This window comes from Callorhinchus milii, unplaced genomic scaffold, assembly GCF_018977255.1.
Source record: "Callorhinchus milii isolate IMCB2004 unplaced genomic scaffold, IMCB_Cmil_1.0 Scaffold2, whole genome shotgun sequence".
NCBI lineage: Eukaryota > Metazoa > Chordata > Chondrichthyes > Chimaeriformes > Callorhinchidae > Callorhinchus > Callorhinchus milii.
The window spans coordinates 109,271,567-109,297,648 of record NW_024704743.1 but is presented as its reverse complement, the minus strand read 5'-3'; the positions used below and the strand labels follow the sequence as shown (position 1 = coordinate 109,297,648).

General features: G+C 41.8%; 1 protein-coding gene across 1 annotated transcript; it reads right to left on the bottom strand.

Annotated features, from left to right (window-relative positions):
• Window positions 1–6,624: 6,624 nt before the first annotated feature.
• Window positions 6,625–21,537, bottom strand: LOC103180735 (vexin-like). Its single transcript, XM_007896751.2, has 6 exons — window positions 21,359–21,537; window positions 21,113–21,168; window positions 13,488–13,650; window positions 12,158–12,333; window positions 9,813–9,901; window positions 6,625–7,467 (listed from the first exon to the last, which is right to left on the bottom strand). Exons 1-6 carry the CDS (start codon window positions 21,438–21,440, stop codon window positions 7,290–7,292), a joined length of 744 nt encoding a protein of 247 aa, XP_007894942.2. The 5' UTR covers window positions 21,441–21,537; the 3' UTR covers window positions 6,625–7,289.
• Between the last annotated feature and the right edge of the window lie 4,545 nt (window positions 21,538–26,082).

The window sequence follows — 26,082 nt, the reverse complement described above, 5'->3', positions numbered from 1 at the left end:
TGTGGAAGCTGCTATTTCAAAATTAAGAATTATTATATTGTTTCGTGCTGGCGAGCAGCAGGTAGGCAGCTTGTGGTACAGTATTTCATTGCTTTGTATTCCTCTTGTAGTCTTGGGTGTGGAAGTGTTAGACTGTGGGCAGAGTTGGGTGGAGTAGACATACAGACAGGAAGCCAACCTATCTTCTTCTCCACCCACATGTTGTTTTTAAAATTCTGAAGTACCTACAATTAACTGCTTACACTACATACCAGACAATTGAAAGTACAAATCAGATATAAAAATCATAATCCGAGTGCCTTTCACATTGGGAGGACAACCCAAAGTGCTTCACAAGATAAGCCGAAACTGGAGTGACTGTGTTTTGTGGACAAACGTGGCAGCCACACAGTAATGTCCCACAAACAGCCATGAAGTGGCAATGTTATGGGTCCAAATCCCTGAGTGTCCAGCGCCTTGGGACCTCCTCCTGACATGAAAGGCGCTATACAAATGTAATTTTGTATTGTATTGTGTCTAGTGTCAAGTGATCAATTATTGTATTGATCAATTGTATTTGTATTTGGGGAATTGGTGGCCAGGATACCTGGAGAAACTCCCTTTTCCTTTTAGGCTTGTGCCGTGGGATCTTTAACATTCACCTGACCAGGCAGACGGGAAGTCGCTTTCGCATCTCATCTGAAGGACGGCACCTTCAATATCGCAGCGCACCCCCAGCACTGCATTGGAGTATTAGGTTAGACGATATGAGTTTCAAGTCCCAGCATGAACCCACAACCAGTTGACTAAGAGAAAGTGCTACCAACTGAATGACGCTGACAGGTAGCTCTATACAGTAGGTCACTCAGTAAAGAAATGCATTCAATGTGAACAACAATATTCAGCAGTTCAGGGTAACAGGAGTAACATACAAACTATAAATGCAGTTTGTAGGAGGACAATCTATTCCTGAATAGTTCGGAGCACAGGAAAGACACAAACATGTAAGGCTAGATGTGCAAGTACTGTATGTTCACATTTGTTCATTGTTTGACCTGAAGAGGCAAAGATAATCAGCTCCTTGGGACGTCCTCCCGATGTGAAAGGTGCTATACAAATGTAATCTTGTTGTTGTAATCTGTGGAGGGAGAATTGTACGTTTTGGACATAGAGACAGCAGATAGTTCGCGGAATCAAAGGATACATTAAACCCTGACAAGGATTTGCAAGATCAACCTTAAGGCAGCCAGCTCGTTTTGTAGAACCTAGCAATACTTACGTACATCAGCAAAATAATACAAGACTTTGCAACAGAGTGTGTTAGTGGAGAGAGTGATTTGCAGCTCTGGAGAGGAAATGACTGCATTTATAAACATTTATATAAACAGCTAAGCTAAAAACTGTGGGCTGTTCAGAAACCACAAGCGACGAGAAGGGGAGCTTGTCAGGAAGTTAGATCACTTCCCAAAAATGCGTTCTTGCCGGTGATGTTAATGAAGCAGACAGCAAGCTGCAGACCAGGAAATGAACAAGTGGCGCTGGCAAAGAGGTGAAACAATGGACTGTCATTGTTGTCCGCTTCACTGGCGAGAGCTGTGTGCAGGTCAAATCGTTGCTGAGTGCAGCGGGGAGGCCTCAACTGTGAAGCAAGGACAAAGCCTCAATCGGCCAGGAGGCCAGATACTGAAAGAATGACAGAAGCCTAATATTTATTTACAAATTAGTGAAGATCAGGACAAAGGCGGAGCGGCATGTGGCGAGGGGAGGGGAGGGGAGGGTCTCAGAGGCTTGTGCAGCAGTGACAGGCTTTTGTGTGTGCACCAGACACCAGATGGGAGTCAATTACAGACGTGACAAAGCTATCATCTGGCACAGACACTTTGGCACAGCGTCTGCCGCAGTCCAGCATTGGGCGGGAAAATGAGAGATAATAATAATTATCCTTGCATTTGATATAGCGTCTTAGTGGTGTCCTCAAGATGTCTCAAAGCTCTTCACAGAATATCCTGTAAAATGAATTGACTGTAGATCCCTGGTTGATGTTTGAAAAGTATATATTAAAACAAATAACACGTTCAGCCCTTGTGTTCAACACTGGATAAGGTCAGTGGTTTTCACCTGAAGCCAGATTGCGGAGGAGAAAATGTTATTAATCCACTAATAATTTGAGATTCTCCTGAATTAGTTTTGATTCCCAGCCCAGACAGTGTTTGTTTGTTTGCGGATGATCTCATTGCTGAGCCGCTATTTGTGGTTTGTTGCTATGTAAACACCACTGTTTGAAAACCAGGTCAATTCTGCCGAGGGCATTGGTGTGGGTTGGGATTCTTGGCAGAATCCAGCTTTGGTTCTGAGGTCATTTGAGGAGGCTGTGTATATCTGGATCAAGATTACCCACACTCACACACACTCTCACACCCACACTCTCATACACACACACGCACACACATACAGGCAGTTGGTTTCTTGGTCAGTCTGAGAAAGGCAGAGCTTCAAAGTCAAGTGAGGTTTTGCGTGAAAAAGTAAAAGTGATCGTTTTGCTCCACAGTTTCACCGTTCAGTATCCTGCAACAGGGACAAGCTGGCAAGCAAAGGTGCTCTCTGCTAAACCTGTGATTGGAATGCTGCAGCTACCCAACCCCGCATTTATACCATAATAAATAAATAAAATAATAATCCTCACATTTGATATAGCGTCCACCATTCAAGTTAGGAGGATGTCTCAAAGGGCGTGAATCCACAACCTTTTGACTTAGTAATAATAATAATAATCATCCTTGCATTTGATATAGTGCCTTATCACATCTTCAAGATGTCTCAAAGTGCTTCACAGAACATACTGTAAAGGGAATTGTGCGTATAGTTTGTGGGCGAAACTCGGCAGCCAATTGCATACAACAGTGTCCCACAAACAGTTGTGGATTGAGTGACCGAATTATTATTTTTTTAAGAAATTATTGCCTAAGTATTATTAGTAGCAAGACCATTGCCAACTCAGATTAGTTGGTAGCACTCTCGCCTCTGAGCCAGAGGTTGTGGGTTCAAGACCCCGGTTGGGACTTTGAGCTCACATTGTCTAGTCAGATACTTCAGGCTATTCCTGGAGGTCTTCTACATTGTTGGAGGTGCTGTTCTTTAGATGAGATGTTAAACCAAGGTCCCAATACCTGTTTAGATGGATGTTAAAGATCTCTATGGCGCTATTTAAAAAGAAGCAAGTTTCTCCCAGTTTTCTCCCAAAAATTGATCATTCATTTCATGACTGTTTGTGGGATATTACTGTGTGGAAATTGGCTGCTGCATTTGCCTGCAAAATGCAGACAATACACTTTGCACTAGATCATTCAGAACTCCTCAGCCCATGTCCTCTCATGCACCAGACTCCGTGACCCTATCACACACATCCTCGCCTAACTCCACTAGCTTTCCATCACACAGAGGATACAGTTCAAGTTCCTGGTCCTCACCTTCAAAGCCCTCCATGGCCTTGCTCCCCCCTACCTATGCGACCTCCTAAACCCCTACCAACGTGCCCAATCCCTCTGCTCAGCAGACTCAGGGTTGCTTCATGTCTCGCACCTCACCCACCCCACCATTGGCGGGCCTTCAACCACTCTGCCCCATTCTCTGAAACTCTATCCTGCAGTAACTCTGACTCATCCCTTCCATTGCCTCCTTCAAGACCCATCTCAAGATCCTCTTCTTCGATGGTGCTTCGATCACCCTCCTTCCCTCCTTCCACCCCTGCCCTCCATTTTCCCCAATTCCAACCCCCAGCTCGGGTCCGACTGTCCAGCTCCTTGGGGCGTCCTCCCGACGTGAAAAGCGCTATACAAATGTCATTTTGTATCCTGTGAAGTGCTTTCAGACATCCTTCTGATTTGAAACGTGCTATATCACATGCGAGGGTGATTATTATTGTGAGATGAGTATATCTGATTTGCTCTGGATTGACCACACCGTGGAATGTGAGTTTATTATGGGATTTTCCCAATTGTCGTAAATTTGCTAAGCAGTGGAGATCAACTTGCTTGGCTGAGAAGTTCAGTACAATTACAAGTGATCAAAATATCCCAAGTCCTTATCCTTATTTTCTACAGCTTTCTATGTGCTGCAGAGAAATCCATCTCTTAAGGTAGGTCTTATAGCCTCCAAGAACATTGTGCTGCTCCAGCCATCAGCAGCATCGCTGGAGGTAAATCTGGTATCAGTGCTGACAGCTTGGATCAATAGAAAAACAAAGGAAGAGTAGTCCACTCCAGCCTTTTATTAATCTACATGTCCAGATGTACGTGTGTCACTTTTAAATTTACTAATCGACTTTATTGATTTTTTGGTTTGCTGCCAACGATTTTTTTGCTAACATTAAGGCAGATGGCTCGTTAATCTGCAGAAATGTTGGCCCCTTTAAGAGCCCAATGTGTGAACTCCTCCAGGTCCTATGATCATCCAGAACTATGTTGTGGGGGAAGTCATGAATCTTTGGAGTGTTGTTACTTTCAAATAGAAATATGACTGGAAACGGTGTAAAGGTTGTGACAGAGAGAATGATGTCCTTTGTCACTGCAAGGTTTACTTCGACGTCTTCAGAATGGGTACAGGATTTTTACTGGCTGAAATCTAAAGGGATTGTAGATGGTTTTGTCCATAAAATACAGTCAATCCTTTTCACAAAATACTCTGTGAAGCACTTTGAGATGTCTCAACGACATGATAAGGCGCTATATTCAATGCAAGGATTATTATTATTATGGTGGAACTTCCAACGCAATCAATTGTTTACTTTCAACCTCAGTATCTCCTTGGAATTTGTTATATCAAAGCTTCATGACCTATATTTTGACAATACGAACACTGTATCTATTGTCTCAAGCGCCAGAGTAAACTAAAACTCAAATAATCACCACATCTGAAGTCAGCACTGTTCAGACAGCGATGGACAAACACATAACAACAGAAGTTATCATTTGGCTCATTGTGTCTGCTCCCCATTTTTCTAAGATGCCCTTTTCAGCTCTTTCACCATATCCCTCAGTGCTCAGGTACTTGTTTCATCCCCTTTTGAATGATTCTATTGATGCAGCTTCAATAGCCACTTGTGAGAATGAATTCCACGTTGTAACAACCATCTGAAAATATTCCTTCTAAAATCTCCCCTAAAGTCTCATTGTCAATGCAATAATAATAATAATAATCCTTGCATTTGATATAGCGTCGGGAGGACGTCCCAAAGCGCTTCACAGAACACACTGTAAAGTGAATTGACTGTATATTTGTGGGCGAACGCGGCAGCCAATTGCGCACAGCAATACCCACAAACAGTCGTAGATTGAAAATGACCAATTTTTATTTTATTTATTTTATTTTATGATGGCCTCACTGTTGTTAAGGGGGTGGAGTATAATATGTCACTTTCGAGGGAAGAATGCAGTGGGGATAGATGAATAGAAAATATGAGTGTTTGCTTCATTACCTTTGTTCTTTTATTATTACAATAATCCTTATAATCTTTGAATTCAATGTAGTGCCTTATCACACTATCAGGATATCTCAAAGTGCTTCAAAGGATGTACTGTAAAGTGTAATGTTTGTTTATTTTATGAGCAAAATGCTGCAACCAATTTGCGCACAGTAATGTCCTACAAACAGCCATGAAGTAAATGATTAATTTTATTTCGGTGATAGTTGGTAGTTTTTTCAGGAACTGTTGAAAACTGGTTTCCAATTTACGACTTTTAAAAATTCTGCACAATCTTATATTTTATGACAATGATTTCAAGGCTAAACCTATGACCAATTTCAGCCTGAATACCAAACTGGCCCTGGTCACTGATCATTATAGAATAATAAACACAGATCTCACTGCTGACGCAGACCAGTGTATTAAACAGCTGGATACTTTAATATCACAAAGCTTCATCTCTGTCAGGAATTTTTTTTGGTTAGTTATGCTATCGAGTTATACTACAGAGACATATAACAAAAATAATAATAATCCTTGCATTTTATCTAGTGCGTTGTCACATCCTTGAGACATCTCAAAGTGCTTCATAGAATATACTATTCCAGGCAGAGGGCGAAACCTTGGGCAAGTTTCCTTACTCCACACAGAGCCTAATAATAATCCCTCCAAAACCAAAAACAATAATTAAATTGGTCATTTTTCAATCTACGACTGTTTGTGGGACATTGCTGTGCGCAATTGGCTGCCGCGTTCGCCCACAAATATACAGTCAATTCACTTTACAGTGTGTTCTGTGAAGCGCTTTGGGACGTCCTCCCGACGTGAAAAGCGCTATATCAAATGCAAGGATTATTATTATTATTATTACTATAAAGTGAATTGACTGTATATTTTGTGGAAGAAACACGGCAGTCAATTGTGCACCTCAGTGTTCCACAAACAGTCATGGATTGAGTGACGAAATTCTTATTTGTTAAAAAAATTTGAAGGGATTATTACCCCCAGAAAAGTGATTGGCCAATCGACTAACAACCAGGTTCATACTTACTGCTATGTAAACAGAGGTGTGTGGAGTAAGGAAACTTGCCTAATGTTTCGCTCTGCCGGGAATCGTACCCAGATCCTCTCACTTGCGAGACAAGTGCTCTAACACTAAGCTACAGGAGTCCATATTGCATGTGAGGGAAAGGGATGGCATGAAGCCACGCCGCCTTAAGGAATAAAGGAATTAAAAGACCAACATTAGTGTCTCATCCAAAGAATGATTTAATGATGTGGTCGACGTGAGTGCGAGAGTGTGAACTTTGTCTCTCCTGGGCTGGTGGACACAGGGAAAGCAATATTGAACAATACAAACATCACTGAGCTCTATGTAAGACCTACAGTTTACAATAGGATTTGTAATATTGATATTCGAACATGAACAATATGCAGGAAAATCCTTGGTGCTCACTGTAGATTTGTATAATCTCTTTTAATCCAGAAGAAACATTCAAAACTATCACCGTTTATTCATTGTTAAACAACTGTTATACCATCCAACAACATCATAGGACTTTCATATGAGTAAATAAAAAAGATTTGTTCTAAAGTTCACAGCAGCATAGTCCAACATTACAATCCCAAACAGTACTAGCACTGGTCACTGAGACAACAAGTGTTACAAACTCAATTTAAAAAAGCACAAGTTGTTGCGTTATTGTTTATTTTAAAGTAGTATTTTCCTCCTGAGTATTATGCATTTACCCAGGCTAAGTGATTACTCAAAATATGATTTTCTTTACACTTGGAAACATTAGGGTTGACTGAACAGAACTGAATCCCCACTGTGGCCTAAGCAAGCTCCTCAGTCTGGTTCAAACGCATTATTTGTTGCCCCTGAACATGGCGACTTCTTCTTGCTTTTCATTATGATCCTGCCAAGGATGCTTCGGGTTGTGTGCGGTGGGTTTTCTGTCAGTGGTACGGTGGCATCTGGTCCTAGAGCCAGGACTGGGTACTGCTTGGCATTCTTCCTGTTTTGCCTGAAAAAAATATGTGTCAACCATGACCTTTGTACTTCTGTTTTAGCTTGTTTCGCTTAAACTGTTCAACTCCTCATTGTTATTGACTGTATTTAAAAATGGAACCCATAATTCTAATAGCGTAGAATATTTTATACTCTGATACAATACTGGAGTGTTGTATTGTTGGAGGTGCCATCCTTCAGATGACACACTAAATTGAAGTCTTGTCTGCATGTTCAGGTTCCATTTTCCCCATATAAAATTCATCATTCATCTCATGGCTGTTAGTGGGATATTACTGTGTGCAAATTGGCTTCTGCGTACACTTACAAAATGCAATCACTACATTTTGTGAAGCACTTTTAGAAGTTCTCTCAGTTTGAAAGGCACCATATCAAATGCAACAAGTATTATTGTTATTGTTATTATTATTTTAATAATAATTAATATTATTAACGTTAATAATATTAATTTGGGTTATTTTACAAGATAATTGAAAGAAATACTGTACAACAGCATTAACTTGCATTTATATAACACCAGGCACGTGGGATAATGTCTCGGAGTGCTGGACTGTAGCACCTTATCATGTTATAGCATGTCCAGCGCCTTGGGACTTCCTGCTGACGTGTAAGGCACTTTACAAATGTAATTTTGTTGTTGTTGGTTGTTATAAAATGTAGTGATTTTTTTATTCAAATAGGGAAATAATCTGTGCTTTTTTTGTACAGGGAAGCAGTTTCTGGAATGGCTTGTGACCAAGTTTATATGAATTAAAGTCAATTCATATAATTTCTGATTTAGCTACTAATCAAATAATGCTTGAAGTTATTCTAAGTCTACACTTAGTCATGATTATGATTTGTAAACTATTAAATAAATAAATAAATAAATTAATGGAGTATTAAATAAAATATATTGCAAATATTCCAAACAGCAATTTGCTAAAACTTGAGAGAAATAGTTTTTTATGTTAGTATTGTGATCAAATTACTGGTGTAATTACATTACAACCCACTAACAGTGAAAAGTACTTCACAGTGTCATGTAACTTGATAGTTCCAGAGATAAAACTCTTAACCATTGTTAGGTTTAGATAGTGACTAAATATCTTAATTACACTTCAAAGGCATTCATTCCAATTCATTTACTGGTAACAGGCTTTGTCAACATGGAGACACCCTTTCATGCTTAAGAGTATCCAAACTACATTGAGAGTTTAACCTACGCATGGAAATTTCCCTGTGTCTGAGTCTGCAGCTTAGGTCCTGCTTACCTAATTCTGGATAGTATTAGGCTCAAGTTGGCGAAAGATAAGGCATGGGGACCCCAGATTGTGTGTTGGAGTCCTGCTGGAGTCTAACCAGCTAAAACCTTTCTAAGTTGTAGAATGTGTCAAGAACAACTGTTCCATTGGGAACAAAATCTCTCTGTCGGCGGATTCATCAAATGGTAAAATGTTGTGAGACCTACCCTGTGCCCTCCTTCTCCTACATGCTGCCTCAACCAAGCCGTCATAGTGGGGACCTTGTGATGGTCAGGCTCTCTCCACCTCACATGGAATAGGAGTAAACAACCAGCATTTGTCTGACTTGCCCTTGGTTGGAATATACTTTGTCTACTCTACATTGGAGCCACGGGATCACTCTCTCTGACCCACTTTGGGAGGTGGGAGGGCGATTGTTAAAATCACCCACAAAACAGAGTCACTTCACTTTAGAATATATCCTGTGAAGCTGTTCCCGACATCCAACTGAGGTGAAAGGCACTATACCAAATGGAAGGATTATTATTATTGAGAGAGGATGCATGGGAAAGGTGAGAAAAACAGGGAAAAAAAGATTTTAAAAACATCGAATAGTTGTAATAAAAGTTTGCTGATTCTTTATTTTCCACTTCACCAGGTCTCCAGTGGATGAGGGAAAAAGAATATGGTTTTGAAAGCTTCAAAGCTGGTCCTGTGTACTGAAGAAACTCAGCCCCTCAAAGACTTAACAAGCAAGTCTGTTTTAACATTGTAGCTATACAGAACTGTCCTGTTTTATAGCGCAAATATTTGAGTGCTTTTGGTAAAAGCCAATAGCTGGCCACCCTGTCCCAACACAAAGGAGCAGACATGTGTTTTAGAAAGTGCTTGTTTGTGCACTGTGTTAAATGAGGGCTCATTGTCCAGGAAGGGTAATTGCAGTTGACGCTGTCATGTAGTAAAACAGATGACCCCTGACTTGTACCACCTGCCGCATTGCTAATCCCCTGCCGAGTGTCTGGCAGACGGTCTTCGCCCAGCAACAATCTCCCTACAGTTAGGCACAGCTGTGATCGGAAAGAAGAGGCTGCGATGAGACGGAGTGTAAAGAACTTACCCTCTCGCTGAAGGAGAGACATCTGGACTAGGCTCAGGAATCAGACCTGGTCTGAATGAAGCGTGGATGACTGGCAAGGCTTGCGATTTCTTAGAGAAAAAACAACCAGAATAAGATAACCTTGTAACCATTTCTAGTGCACACTTATGTTTGCTCTAGTCGCTGATGAAGCCAAGATTTCCCCCATCATTACCCTCACACTTTAAATAATAATAATCGCAGTGTTTGATACAGCACCTTAACACGTCGTTGAGACGTCTCAAAGCGCTTCACAGAATATACTGTGAAATGAGTTGACTGTATTTTGTGGGCGAAACGCGGCAGCAAATTGCGCACAGCAGTGTCCCACAAACAGTCGTGGATTAAGGCGACCAAATTATTATTATTTATTTTGAAGGAATTAAAAAGTATTCTACCTCAACTGCAAGTTTTAAATACTGCTTCACCTTATAGTTGTAGGGCACATCTGTTTCGGTTGCTGATCATGAAAGGAGTGGGGAGGTGGGGAATGCACAGGAAATATTTTATCCTAAGTCACGCTTTGAAATGTATTTGTTTAAGTGAGTTAATGTTTGTTCGCACATGCTGCACATTTTTTGTATGTTTTTGTTTCTCTGTGGTGTTAGTATGATTTCCAATCCAGCATCTAAAGAGAGCGGCTTTGTACTTTGGTATAAAAAGCCGGAATGTAATAGCAAACAGAACCTGACAGCGACCTCTAACAGCATGGGCTGCTACTGCACGTACTGACAGCTCACTTGCTTTTTGAGAAGAGTGGTTCACTAATTAAAACAGACAAGATTCTCAGCTCCCCTTCAATACAGTTCATGATCGCTGTCTGGTGACCCCTGCTGGAAAGTGTGTGTTACCGTGTGCGTGGAATAAAGATGGATTCGAGCTTGGGGTTGGAGTGCTGTTAAGGTACCAGGTATAAGATATTAATCGAAGCTCCAGAAGGCAGCTCTCCACTTGATTATTTTACAAAGAAGAGAGTTGTGACTGCGGGGGAAATGCCTGTGACATAAACAGTATTCTTTCCAGGGAATCCCCTGTATGGCACATAATAATAATCCTTACGTTTGATATAGCATCTTAATATGTTCTTGAGACGTCGCAAAGCTCTTCACATGACTTACTGTAAAGTGTGCCAATTGCGTACTTTGTAGGTGAACATGGCAGTCCATTTGCGCACAACAATGTCCCAAAACAGCCATGCAGCGAATGGTCATTTTTGTCTGGGGAGGATTGTTGTTCAGGATCTTTAACATCGAATGAACAGATAGTCAGATCCTCAGTTTTAATACTTCATCTGTAGGACAGGTAGGAATGGTGAGGCTTCAGTTCAGACCTGAGATTTCACTGTTTCACTGGAGCTTAATTTCTTTTGGAAGACTGTGTATTGTGGGAAGAGGCTACACTTGTCTCTTTGGCCCATTTTTGTTTTGCAATTTGACAGGTTTTGCTGTTTCACAGATATTGGAAATTAAACAAATGATTACACTTCCCATCTGTTCTGTGCAAATCAAACCCCAATATTACCAAGTGAGATTCTCCACATTCCCGTAACGCATGGCTCACAACTGAGAATAGCAGAGAATCCCATCCAAGACCTACGTCTTCGACCGTGCCTTTGGTCACCTCCCCTTTCCCCTTTCGCTTGCTTAGCGTCGAAACCCGCCATTGTGCAGTGCTGGTTAGATTCCAGCAGTTACCCCAATTCACACTCTGGGGTCCCCAAGCCTTGGCTTTTGCCAACCTGCGCCTAGGACTTTCTGGAATCAGGTAAGCAGATTGCGTCACTCCGGGGAGAGAGTTTGCATTCCATTTCAACAATCTATCTCTGGGCTTTCTATGTATAGGTGGGATGCATGGAATTCTGAGTTTGGTTTGGATACTCTTAAGCACGGTGATGAGTTTCTGCATCCGGCTGACCAAACAAAAACCAAACCACGCAGCTCCCCAAGACACACTTTCCTGCATGAACGACACTTATATAAGATGCAAGTTTTTATAATAATCCTTCCATTTGATATCGCGCCTTATCACGTCTTCAAAACGTCTCAAAACGCTTCACGCTTCACACAATATATTGCAAAGTGAATTGACTGTATATTTTTGGGTGAAACACGGCAAACAATGGCGCACAGTAGTGTTATTGTGTGTGATTTAAATATTGATATACAAGTAAATGTTTTTAAGCTTTTTACCTTTTTTAAGTTTCTGCTCCAACGTTTTAGAAATATTTACATTATATTGTCTTTTATCTGTTATTATGTTTGTCCTCCCTGAGCTAAATAACCGCAGGACAAATTCAAAACTTGTTGCATTTTGTTGCAAAAGCTTACCTCAAACATTGAGGTGCTCCGTCTTACTGCTTTGCAGACAGCCTGTGGGGTCGCTCCAGCCTGCCCAAGGTGACTACCTTGGGCAGGCTGGAGCGACCCCACAGGCTGTCTGCTGTCTGCTTTCTTGATGGAGTTCTCTTTGGTGTTGCTATTTTTCACTTGGCCATAGTTTTCCTCTAAAGGTAAAAGATGGGGAAAAAAACGATGCTGAAATTCTTAATCTGCCATTCGTCAGGGTTATTCCCAGGAATGTTTGATTTACTTGGGATCAAGGAAAAAAAGTGATGCGCACCACAAAGCAAGGAGATAATGGTGGGGACGGAGGGAGGGGAATGAGATATAATGAGCATGGGATCACGAGACTGACCGGTTTGTGACAGTGGCATTCAAAACTCTGCGGCCCGCATTCTCACCAGTACCAAACTTCATACCCCGATTACTCCTGTCCTTGTCAAACTTCACTGGCTCCCTGTCACAGAGCGGATCGACTTCAAGATCCTCTCTCTAGTGTTTAAGTCCCTCCATTCCTTGGCACTCCCCTATCTCTCTCACCTCCTCTCTCCCCACAGCAGTACCCGCTGCCTCCAATCCACTGGCTCCAGCCACTGGCTCCGGCTCCGGAAGTGTCCTCCGAATCTTCCGCTCCACCATCAGCGGCCGTGCCTTCAGCCATGATGCCCCGTAACTTTGAAACTCCCTCCCTCAACCCCTTCGCCTCGTCCCCTCCTTCCGCATCTTCAGGTTGTGCCTAAAGACCTTCCTCTTCGACAGCGCCTATGGTCACCTTCCCCTCCCTCTGGCTTGGCCTTGGGCTCCGCCATTGTTAAGCGCTCTGAGATGCCGCCCGGCGTGGAGGGATTGTGGTTGTGATTGTGGTAAAGTGTGGATTGTGCCAGTGAAATGCATACAAGTAAGCGCTGCCCCCATCTACTAACTATCATCGCTATTAGTGCAGGTTACGGCCCACTCCATGTTACTTTGGGAATGCTCATTGCTTGCCACTGCTTGCAATGCTCACTGAGACCAGCTAACTGAATACAGACCAGGGATTAAACTTGGGAAACCTTCCCAATTCGCATGCGTCACTGGGTAAATCTGCAGTGCAATCGAGGACCCCTCGGGTACTTATTCCATTGCAATTTATATCATGGAGTCAATTGCTGACAAACACAATAAAACCTTCAACCAAAACTTCGTTTTAAAGTAATTGGATAATCTTAACCTACAAAAGTTAACATTCCAATGTCCGACATAAAATCAACCAGTTTCACAGCTGCTTTGTTACTGCTTTAGGAAGCTACTTAACTGGGCCCTGAATTCCAGCACTTACTGTGTTTACTGACATAGGTGGATGGGAAGTATCCCTGTTGTCCGTTTTCCAAGCGCCCAAACCACCAAACCTCATCATCCTTGTACAGCACCTGGATAAGATCACCTTGGCAAAGTATCAGTTCGTCTGACCAGTGAGGATAGTAATCACATTCTACCACCACCTGCAAGAGGTCAACATTGGGAGGAGGTTATAACAAATGCTCATTCATTGTAACACTTGTCTCTGCCAAAAATCTAAACAATTTACATGCCAACACCATGTCTGTAACTACGGATAGAAACTGAGAAACTGAATTAAACTCAATTCACTTCTGGTCCACAGCTATAAAAAGTGATGACTTTCATCACATCTATTTGGAATGTATTCAAAATCAGGTGCCGGAGTTGGAAGGACAGTGCTCTCTCTCTGTCTCTCGCTCTCTCTCTGTCTCTCGCTCTCTCTCTCTTGCTCTCTCTCACTGCTGCCATGCTGAAGTCTGCTGACTTTGTGAAAGGGATGCGACGGGTCACAGCCAGTGTGAGATTGGGGTCTAAAATGCAGCATTTACAAACAGCAAGATGTGGTTTTCTTTCTTCGGGGCACCTAACATTACATGATTCGCTAACAGATTTACTGAAAAGCAATTGTGATCCCAAAGCTGGCAAAGGATGTTTCTCGGGCAGTTTTATGCTTGTTGTTGGACTTTTCTTGGCAGAGAAACTCCTCAAAACAAAAAACTGGCTCCAGTCACACACTAGAAAGACATCACCAAAAGCCTTATTAAACCAATGCACAGCCAAGGTCCTGAGGGACACTTTTCAAACGTGTTTGCACAGGTATAGTTTAATATAGTCACTGCCAAATAGGCATTCAGCACATTTGGCTTTCCAATTGAAATGATGAACAGTCCTGCCTATGAGCCCCTTTTCTCTGCTTAGAAAAGAGAAGAGAGTTCTCTCAGTGTCCTGGCCAGCAATTCCCCCCAAAGAAACAATTGGTCATTCACGTCAAGGCTGTTTGTGAAATTACTGGCTCCTAATTTTACCTACAAATACACTGCCACTACACTTTAGAGAAAGCCTGTGAAGCACTTTGAGCAATGTTGATATTATCGGTGCAATAACAAATGCAAAGATTATTAATATTATTATTATTTTCTATGTAGCCAGATTTCTCAATGGCCTTCTGGCTCTCAGATTTGACTGCCAGTCAGCAGGGCAGCAGTTTTATACTGAGTTTTTCTTGAGTATATACACCACTGATCCCCAAAGACAAATTTGTGGACCCAGGTTCATGAACATTAGTATCAAGAGGTACATGGAGTGAGGGGGGGTGAAGGGTCGTCTCCAGAACATCTGGATACATTTGTAAATGATACATTATAAGTTAATGTACAAAGTATTTATTAGATCCTGTTTCTTCTCAGAAATTTTAGATTGGAAGGGAGCGCGGCTTGGGTCACTCCTGCAACAGAATGGCTTTGGGAATACCTGGCAGCAGTGGCCCCTGCTCTTCACCCCTTTCTCTGTCTGGGTTACTAGGAGTAACAGAGGGAAGGGAAGAAAATGATGAAACTCCTCGAAAAAAAACAATAATTAAAGACTGAAATGCTGATTCAGGAATGGAGCCATATACTGAGAGTGCTACACAGGTGCATTGGTGACTGGGATCAGCATTGATGCTAAGATAAATATGAGGTCTGCAGTAACAGAGCTTCTATTCATATTATGACTTGGCAAAGTGTAATGAAAGGCCTTTGCGATATTAACTGACTGAAAATGCTGTACAATGAATCTGAACATAAAAATATCTTAGACATTACACATCTACAAAGAGCTTAAACATAGATGCCCTGCGAGTGAACTGCAACACTGCAGTCATTGTGTGACCAGTCAAAGGCTGGGAGTGGGTTAGTACAGGTGCGATCGAGGACAGAGGCAAACTGGAATACCCAAGGAAAAAAAGTGGTAAATAATATATAATATTTAATAAAGGAGGTATTTGAGGATATTCTGTGCATTGAATAGTACTTGTTGTTGTAACAGACTTGGGGTACCGGCAGTGAGGAAGCATGCTAAGGTGGGGCTTGATCTGTAAAGGGTGGAAGGTCTCTCTCTCTCTCTTTCTCTCTGGGGCTCCAGGAAGGCCAGGGATCGAACAAGCCTGAGCCTAGGTCATATGGCTGGCCAGGGGCTTGCGGACAGTAAAGTTGCGTAACGAAAGGGGAAGCGGGACTGTGAGGGCGAGAGGATGTAAGAGGGGTTGCAGAGCACTGACCACAAACCCAAGTGCCTGCACTTCTCCAGGACTGTTAGTGGTTCAGTCTGTCTCTGTTTGGGGCCATTGTGGTTTCACCCACCTCCCCATTTGTGTTAATAAACTGTGATTCTTGAACCAAGTGTGTGTCTATGTGGGTGAGTATCTTTCTGGCCTACGAGGTTACAGTATCATGTGGGAGCTGAGCCATTTCTGCTGAGGTCTGTCTGGTAAGCAAACAACAGATCAGATTAGCTGATTAAAAGTGGAATTGGCACAGCCTCAGCTGGGTGACTATTTCTGTCTGTGCAAAAGATCACACGTCCTTACTGTCCCATGATTACTGAGATTAATGATTCTTGCTGCCACAACAAAGGGCAGATTAATGGCAACAGTAATATACAATTCAGAGCTCTCTGTGGTCAGAACGCATCACTGTTAATATATATACATATATATATGCAGCACTATACTTTTGATAGTTCTACAAATACCAAGGATCAGATGCTTAGCGTGGTGTAAGAATGGAAAATACTGTGTCCTTAGCCTCATGGCACCTAGTCTCAAAGGTCACTACGCAAACACCACACACACCATGTCACAAGGTATTGTACTCGGAGACTTTGAATGAAAACGTTTGACACGCAGGAGACTTCAAAACACTTGCTGCTTTAAGTGCCGCTGCTACAACCGTTATTTATGCTGCGTTTTCTTTGATGGCTTGCTAGCAATGGCAAGCCCGTCTTCACTGACGATCAACCATGAAAATAATTAGACTTTCCTGGCGGCCGAAGTATATGGACCATTCTTGCCCCTCTGCAGCAAGTCACTGCTGTCCATTGAATGACATTGAGCAGCCAGGCACCAGACAAAGTGAAGGCTTCACAAGCATAGCCTCTGACACAGTCATTTTCATGATCATTTCTACCCACAAAATATACAGTCAATTCACTTTACAGTATGTTCTGTGAATTGCTTTGAGATGTCTCAACTATGTGATAAGGCGTATTATTAAATGCAAGGATTATTATTATTATTAACCAAGTCAACCTGGCTCAGATGAGAGGTCAGAGCGCTTGCGACTGAGCCAGGCTGATATCTAAAGCGATGTGGAGAGATATCTTTAATCCCAGCATGACCCAGAAGCCACGTCTCTGAGGTATGATGAAAATTGATATTTTCATTTCACGGAGTTTATTCTGGCAGCTTTACGCTGGAGAAGATAAGAGCTGGTAAAGTTACTAGTTTAAATGGGTTATAAGACTAGGAATCTCCCTTGCTGCTCATTAAACTGGATCAAATGTCTAATACAAGAAAGATGACCTAGTTTGTTAAAAGAAAATATAGCAATAGAAATGAATTAACTGTGGGGCTCTACTTAACACTTGGTGGTAAGGTGAGGTAGCAGAGTGCTGCTGGCATCCACATAACTAACCCTGAAATGAGTCAAAGCCTTCAGGAGAAGAGGGATACAATTTTCACACAGCGCCCGAGCAGGGGGTTGGGATCATGGAGGTGGAGGGCAGTGGGGAGGGTAAAGATGACTGAAAGTGCGGTTAAAAACAACAACAACAAGATTCCATTTATAGAGCGTCTTTCACGTAGGGAGGACGTCCCAAGGCGCGATACAGTTGGGTCAGGACCCGAGCAGGGGGGAAATGGTCAGGGAGAGGGAAGAGAGGGAGCGAGGAGGGGGTAGAAAGTCGAGAGGGGAGCTGAAGGCACGGTCAAAGAGAAAGGTCTTGAGACCGGCCTTGAAGGAGGAAAGGGAGGAGGCAAGGTGAAGGCACTGGGGAATGGGGTTCGAGAGCCTAGGGGCTGAGAGGCTGAAGGCCCGGCCACCGATGGTAGGGCGGTTGGGGCGGGGGATGTGGAGCAGACCGGAACTAGAGGAACGGAGGGTACGGGCAGGTAGGTAGGGGGATAGTAGGTCAGAGAGGTAGGAGGAGCAAGGCTACATTTTGAGATGTGCCTTGAAAGAGAGGAGGGAGGGAGGCAGGAAACGAGTCAGAGGGACTGGGATTCCAAAGAGCGGGGGCACAATGGATGAAAACCTGCCTGCTGACAGAAAAGAAAGGAAGAAAAACAGTAAACAACAGATGTATGTGTGTGAAATGATTCAGTTAGGTGAACTTGATCTTTGCACTTCACCTCTACCAATTACAGCCAGAGTGACTAGTGACTGTATCGTTCAGAACCCAGAGATTGGCTCAGGATTCATTTATATTAAAAAAAACTTAACAATCTGCATCCAAGCTAAATCATCTTGTTGAAGCTCAAAGCTAAATCATATGAAACTGATTCACAAGCGGGTAGAGCAAATGGGGGGCGCGGTGGTGGATGGGGTAGGAGTGCAAACCCTGCCTCAATATCTGCCTTTTATACAAACGGTGAGCTGAAAGTTTAAACACTATTAGTTTGGCCTGTTTTCAAAGACCTAAACCAGAACACTATTCTCAAGGACTACATAATAGGATTGTAAAAGGAATCCATCACATGCAGTCCCTGTTTACCCTGAGTTTCTGTGCAATACCATATTGTTCCCTTCCCCACCCCCAACAAATGTACTGTTGCTTCTTTTTTCACATGTTAAAGAACTGAGATAAATACAGAGCCTTATCCCAATGTCTCTGATTGGTGTAGTACTGAGCCATACACACCTAGAACTCCCCCCACCCTACCACCACCTCGGTACTATCCCTGGTCTCCGTGTTGCAGTGAAAGCAGAGATATGACAATTAGCATCTGCATTCCTGGGCTATAAACTGAGAAAAAAAAGTTAGGCTCTCATCACTATTCAGTCACTATTGCTACTGAATATGTGAATGTCAGGTAAGAATTGGACATGATGTTCCTTCCCCTTCAGCAGTCCAGGTGTGTGTGCGTGTTGGGGGGACGAATAAACAGCATTGCTTTAGTTTTCCACATTCTGTACAGTTTGCTGTAACTCAAAGTAAAAACGCAACTGCAATATGAATAGTGTGAAAGTATGAATGCTGACACAAAGTGCAATGGAAACGGCTTCTCAGTGCACCTTAAAAATGCCTCCACTATATTTTGAGTGTCCTGCAGTTTAGCAGTGAGCCTCCAATATAATATTTCGGATTGCTTTCAGGCTGTGAGCTTTCTTTACAGTACATTGTTGTTAGACATGAATTAAGCTTTTGAACACTCTATACTGAGACTGGCCAGAGAATCCACATCAAAGCTAGAGCCCGAGGGTCTTAGAAAACACAAGCTCAACTGATGCAGCTTTGTAACTTTGCCTACCTCTTGAAAACGTAATTCAACCCTGTTTATGTTTGCTTGCTCAGTCCTCAGCACTCTGTTTAGAAATCGCCATCAAGAAATGCTAAAGTTCTTAACCCACCATCTACAGCTTGTGATCTACTTCATAAAATATTGTTTGTTTCCAAAAATAGTATCTGATTCAATAACCTAGGATGGTTTAGATTATGACTGCTAACTCTGATAATTGACCTGTTGTATTTAACCCCTCACTGTCTCTCTCTTGCTATCTGACAGTACATTCTGGTGATTGCTTTGGTTACTTTGGTTGTCGACTCATCTGATAATCATTCCAGAATTTACAATAATAATAAAAATACTTGCATTTTACAGAGTGTCTTATCAAGTTATCGAAAGTCACAAAACACTTCCCAGGATTTACTGAACAAAACACAAAGTACTGCAGATGCTGGAAATCTGAAACAAAAACAGAGAGAGCTGGGAAAACTCAGCAGGTCAGGCAGCATCTATGAAGAAAGGAAAGTTCTGACGAAGGGTTGTGTACCTGAACCGCTGACTCACTTTCCTTTCTTCATAGATGCTGCCTGACCTGCTGAGCTTTCCCAGCTCTCTCTGTTTTTGTCCCAGGGTTTACTGTCCACCTGAACAGGTAGATGATTTAACACCTCATACGAATACCTCCAATTTTATGATAATAATAATCCTTGCATTTGATATAGTGCGTTACCTCGTCTTCGAGGCGTCTCAAAGCTCTTCACAGAATATACTGTATTATTGCTTAACTCTTTGAGAACATCACTGACATTTCTGTGTCTGCCGGCACAATATTAACCTTTCGATTTATTCATGAAAAAAGGACAATAATAATCCTTACATTTGGTATAGAGCCTTTCACGTTGGGAAGACATCCCAAAGCGCTTCACGGGATTTACTGTAAGCTGTAATGACTGTGTATTTTATAGGTGATTATTATTATAAGTTAGAACACTTTATTTATAGCTTGTTTGAATCTTTAGAAAATCCATCATTTCGGATCTACTCGTTTCTCAAATTGCTACCTTGAGCACAAGCGTAATTTCCAAAAAGCCCTTTCACAGTGTCTAGAAGCCTAAGACTGATCGATCCACATAATGGTTCACACGTATTTCATTCACAAGGTTGCCCCTAGAGGTGAAACGTCATCAATTGTAGACAAAGTCTGGCAACCCTGGAGCCCATGTAATAATGTAATAATAATAATAATAACCCTTGCATTTGATATAGCACTTTATCAAGTTGTTGAGACCTCTCAAAACTCTTCACAGAATATACTGTAAAATGGATTGAATTGACGTGTATGTTGTGGGTATAAATGTAAACTCCATACCTCCATCACACCAGTCCTTACTAGGCTCCACTGGCTCCCAATTACTGAACGGATCAATTTCAAGATCCTCTCACTTGTTTTCAAATCCCTTCATGTCCTCGCACCTCTCTACCTATCTATCTCGACCTGCTTCCCCCCCTCTCCATCACCCGCTGCCTCCGCTCGGCTGGCTCTGGCCTCCTGTTTGTCCCTCGTCCCCTCCGCTCCACCATTGGTGGCCGTGCCTTCAGTCACTGCGCTCTGGAACTCTCTCCCTCAATCCCTCTGCCTTGCCCCCTCCCTCCCCAACTTCACATCCTGCCTAAAGACCTTCCTTTTTGCTTGTGCTCGCGATTACCTCCCCGCTCCTTCTCCCCCGGCTCATTGCCAGACTCCGCCACTGTCAAGCGCTCTGGGACACTGCCTCCGTGAAGGGCACTGTATAAATGCAAGTTGTTGTTGTAAACCTTAAACCAACAAGTCCCAGGTTTGGTGCAAGCTTCTGTCAGTGCAAGATTGGGCTGTTAGCACTTACTGTGAGTTTAATCACACACCACAAGCTTTGAAGCACTTTGAGACGCCTCGAAGACGTGATAACACGTTATATCAAATGCAAGGATTGTTATTATTATTAATAATACTTGTTGTTGTAGTACATCCAGCACTGACACACACACACACTTTTATTCCCTGCAGGTTTGAATAGAAATGTGATTCTCTTACCCCATTATATATCAGCATCACTTTCTGGTGATTTAATTAGCTTTTTATATTAAAAAAAAGTGCACCTTACCGTTTTGTGCCTCACTGGTGTGAAGTCGCTCTGTTTGCTCCTGGCGGCACTGCCTGCTGTGAGACGGTTGAAAGAGAGCTGTGATTAAGAAGCAGCCTGGAATAATAACATTACATTTCACAGCTCAGCAGCACAGCCACAATAAAGGGTCAAAACAACACAACAAAACACACACACAATGCTGCACTCCCACTTCTACTGTCTGCACAGAAAAGTGAGGATCATCAGCCGGATATTGAGACTTACCCGCAACCAGCTCACTTTTAGGGGACAGAACAGTGGTGAAGACTTGCAAGCGGTCGTCACTGCAGCTGAAAACCTGATGCATTTTGCAGCCAGCCTGCCAGCCAGCCCACTGCCTGCCTGCCTGCTTTGGCTTTGACCACAAGTGCCAGGCAAGTGCTGCAAGGGGCCTCTTTAATCCAGCCGCTCCCGCCTCTCTGGTCCCACAGGGAGAAAATGCGAGTGACCCCGTTTACCCATCCCGTATTCTTCAGTGCAATTCCCATTAGCTCCATCTGTCTTTTTGTGAATCCTATTAATAGCAAAAGCCAATTTGTATTCAGTAAGCACTTCTAAACCCAAAGGGGGAGTTGAAGCTTCTGTTCACCCATTTATTTTACTCTCCCCCAACATGAGTACTAAAAATCAGTATCAGAAGTTTTTCTAATGCTGAAATAGCCAGATAAAAGAGTTATCATTGAACATCCATCGTTTTTAGCATAGATATAAATCTCACATTTTGTAAAGAAACACTCATTTAGCAAGAAAGTGGGCTTAACACAACTGTCATAATAGCAAAGACCTTTTAGACAGAAATTCCAGAAATGCACCCGCTGGGGCAGGCTGACTGCTGCTGGCCATTTATATACCACAAGGTATATAGTCTGTGATCCAATGCCCACGGTTATACGATCTGCCATTGTCATGTCATATCAGCAATAAAAACATAGGCGCTTCAGGATCAAAGACCAATGAAGAAATAATTTCTTAAATCACACTTCCAGTTTCCTTGTTGAAGAACTGTGGCCTCTTTATGTGTCATATAATAATAATCCTTGCATTCGATATTGTGCCTTATCATTCTTCGAGACATCTCAAAGCGCTTTACAGAATATACTGTGAAGTGAATTGACTGTATAATTTAGCCTACGATAGCCTACGAACATGAAGTCACTTTCAATATTCTGCAGCAGAGTCCTTTTTACAAAGAATGACATTGAAGTTACGATGTAATCATAGCCCTTGTAGACATTGATTTTTTTTGAAAGGAACACAGTTTTGCATTTGTATCATGCAACAATATTTAACCAGACTGTTCCCCGAGCTTAGCAGAAATTCATTTTCTTTGGTGAAACAAATTTTCTTGGCGAAGTGTTTTCTAACCTGTTAGCAGTATGACGAGAAATATGTTTTGTAGATTGTTTTAATCATTAACATTCTCTCCCGAAGATACCGACTCAAACTATAGTGAGGATCCACAGGCAACGGTTGTCCTCTGTTACATTGTCTTAGTGACTGATGTCAATTGTCACCCACCTCCCCACCCCCCACTCCCATTTGACTGCAGGAGTCATCATGCCAGCTGCACCCACTGCTGCCCTCATCTGACATCCACATACCAGAGGCTTCACAACACGATTTCTAGTTACAGCCATCAGCAGTGAGAACGCTGTCTAACTTCTTCCCTCACTACCCCAAGAGCACTGGAACCAACTATATAGTACTCAGCCCCACAACTGAAACCTGACTTTCCCAGTCTGTATAGTTCATTTTGACACTAAACCACGGCAGAGCTCGAAAACACTGATCTACTGTATGTGCTAACAAAAATATAACAGAGAAAAAAAAATTTCCATGCAGTTTGTAAGATAAATGAAAAAAAACCTACATTTTAAAGCACCTAATGGGGTTTAACAGGTAACAATTTCTACCTGAATTTCTTAATAATGAATCTGAGTAGCGATTCCTCTGATAGCCTTCTATATGTCACAAACATTTGTCATTGCACGTCACATAATGTACCTCTTTTGACACTTTTGGTCATCTTTCCTCTTGCCACTCCCTTCAGCTCGCACCCCCAACTCGGGTGCCCATGCAGCATTACAAATGCTTTGGGACGTGCTCCTGATATGAAAGGCACGATATATATATCTATATATGTACATGTAAACCGTGCTGTATATTGTCTTGTAATATCATACTGACCCACAGCAACTCAGCTCCAAAGTTCATTGTGGTGGATTGGTCAGCTGATGTATTGCCAGCCTCTTTATTAAGGAAACCCATCAGAAATCAACAACAACAACTTGTATTATAAATGCTGTGTATTTAAGCAGTTCGAGACATCCTTCTGACGTGAAAGGCGCTATGTAAATTGTATTGCATTGTACTAGATTACTGTATATATTTTATTGATGACCATGACCTATATTAATCGTTGTGATGTTCATCACAGTATTCAATTTATTACCTTTTCTTACTGTACAATTCCAACAATGGTTAATTTCACCCTGAAAATATTTTTGAAAGGACAGAGAAAAAGAAACGCTTTTTGAGGCGTTTAATGTCCAATGATACATACTAAATAAACATAAATATCCATGATCCATAGTAAGTTAGCTGCATGCATCTTGCACAGAACCTAAGTAAATAAAATGCTTTGGTCAATTTTCAATTTCACACGTATGTGTGTGTGTGTGGGGGGGGGGGCATTATATCATTCAGATTGGACCATTTTAGCATATGCGGACTCAACAGATGGGGATGTCATTTACCGAGATGGAAATTTTCTTATCCTTCTATTATATAAATGACAATCAAATCCAAAGAACCTTCTTCCCCTACACCGATTCAAGACTACATGGAAGGCAGTTCTGAAGCATTATGTCATCTGGTTTGAAAGCTGAATGAGTGAGCACATTATGTTCAAATTATAACGGCTAGAAAACAATTACTTTTTCTAATAACAGATTTCCCTGTATTCAGACTGACAGCAGTGTTGCGCCCATATCACCTCTGAGTGGGGAATTGTATCGTAAGAAAGGGTAATTTTTCTGGTATTACATCAACGCTTGCATTTTCCACTAACAATGTAAGTGGCAAAGAGTTAAAGATTGTACACTAAAAACAGCAATGAAGTCAGGTAGGGATTGAACTAGTCCAGTACTCTGTAACATTCAACTACAGTACTTTTTGCTGTTTGTAGAACACTATTGGCACAAATTAGCAGACATGTTTGCCTCCAGAACAACATTCACTTCATTTCTAATTAATCTCACTCTGTAAAGTGCTTGAAGACTTTTTTTAAAAAAGCCAAAGACACCATATAAGGTTACATTGTTGTTATGCCACCGGTCAGTCCTGAGTCACAGAGCAAACAGTTTTTTTTTAATATCACTACAGACTTAGGCCACTGAGCCTATTTTTTTGTATGTCAGAATTTATAATAGATAGCATGTTAAACTGAGCTGCTTGGAAGTTACATAAAGTTTATAACACTGCACGGTAAAAATGTGGAAAGCAGATAGCACAAATGCATTTTCTTCCACACAATCAGAAAGACATGATGAATTACACACAATTACATAGAGTGAAACATCACGGAAACTAGTCCTAAAGGGTAAAAAAAAAGACTTTAAATGAAACTATTGCTCGCTTCTAGTTACCCTGGAAACAGCCTACTCTCTCGTATCCATAGTGTTTTTTTTCCAATTGCCTAACAGTAAGAACAAGAAATGAAATACAATATTGCTTTGTTGTCACCTAAATCTTACCATAACTATATGATACTTTGCAGTAATATTTAGGCTCATAAAGTGTGTGATTGACTCTGTCATTTGTATCACATGGCCTAAATTGTTTGTTCAAGTAACTGGAAGCCCTATTGTCTATGTTTCACTTCATAAAGACCAGTTCCTGGTAAGAATCCTTCTGATATAATCTTAGGTTAAGCCCTTTTAAATCACCTGACCCTGTCTGTCAGGATAGCAGTGGAAATCATGGCTAATTTTGGAAGTGGAAATAGAAAAGAGACTGAATGAAACTCTTATCGCTTAATTATAGTTAAGCTGAAAATAGCCACCAGCACTTCAAACAATCCAGCAAACCCCAGCGTCATATTGGAATGTCAGCCTGGACTACATGGGCTCAAAATCCCGACGTGGGGCTTGAATTTACAAACTTTTGACTTAGAGGCTTCCAAGTTTGTCAGGCGGACACACAAGGGAAGGTACAAAAACTCGAACAAGTAGAAGTGACGTGTTGTCTTGAACCACAATGTAAAGTGCACTCTGGAGGAGCTGCTGCTTCAAATGAACAGCTCCCTCGTGTGGAGTGAAATTGAACTAAGAGCCACTGACTGGAAATAAATGTGCTGGGATTCAAATGTCTCTCTGACAAACCCATCTTCAAAGTACATTTCAGTTTAACGTGAATTGCAGTCAAATATAGAAACACAACCCCTGGCAAGAGCTGGTTACTTAGCGGGTTTGTTTGCAATCTCATGAATTGTTCATTGAGATGGAAAGTTGGTGTTTATAGCAATATATGTATTCAAGTACCACTGAGTTTCCAGGCTCCTTGTTTATGATCAGATCTGGGGATGATCAGCACAGGACATTTTTGAAGTTTGCTTAGAATTTAATGAAGAATCAAGATACTAAAGTGGTTATGGGTTAGGGACATGTGCACTCAGGCACGTACAGCTCCCACATATTTGAATTTACAAGCATCTAAGATCTCATGCAGGACTACTGATGATTAACGTAAAATTGAATTGAGAGCAAAACAAAATTATGTTCCAATCAAAATGAGCAACTCCTGCTGGCCAGCAGAACATTCCTCTTTTCCTCATCTATCCCTTTGCTTCGGTGGTACTTCATCACCACCACTTCTGAAGAGCAATTCTGTTCAAATCAACTTCAACCTCAGGAATGCTTCTTCCACAAAAATAATAATCCTTGCATTTA

Coding starts and splice junctions, on each gene's coding strand:
- LOC103180735 (XM_007896751.2), bottom strand. CDS start 21,440: ATGCATCAGGTTTTCAGCTGCAGTGACGACCGCTTGCAAGTCTTCACC. Junction 21,169..21,358: donor TAAAAGTGAGCTGGTTGCGG/GTAAGTCTCAAT, acceptor ACCGTCTCACAG/CAGGCAGTGCCGCCAGGAGC. Junction 7,468..9,812: donor GTCTCTCCTTCAGCGAGAGG/GTAAGTTCTTTA, acceptor TATTTTTTTCAG/GCAAAACAGGAAGAATGCCA.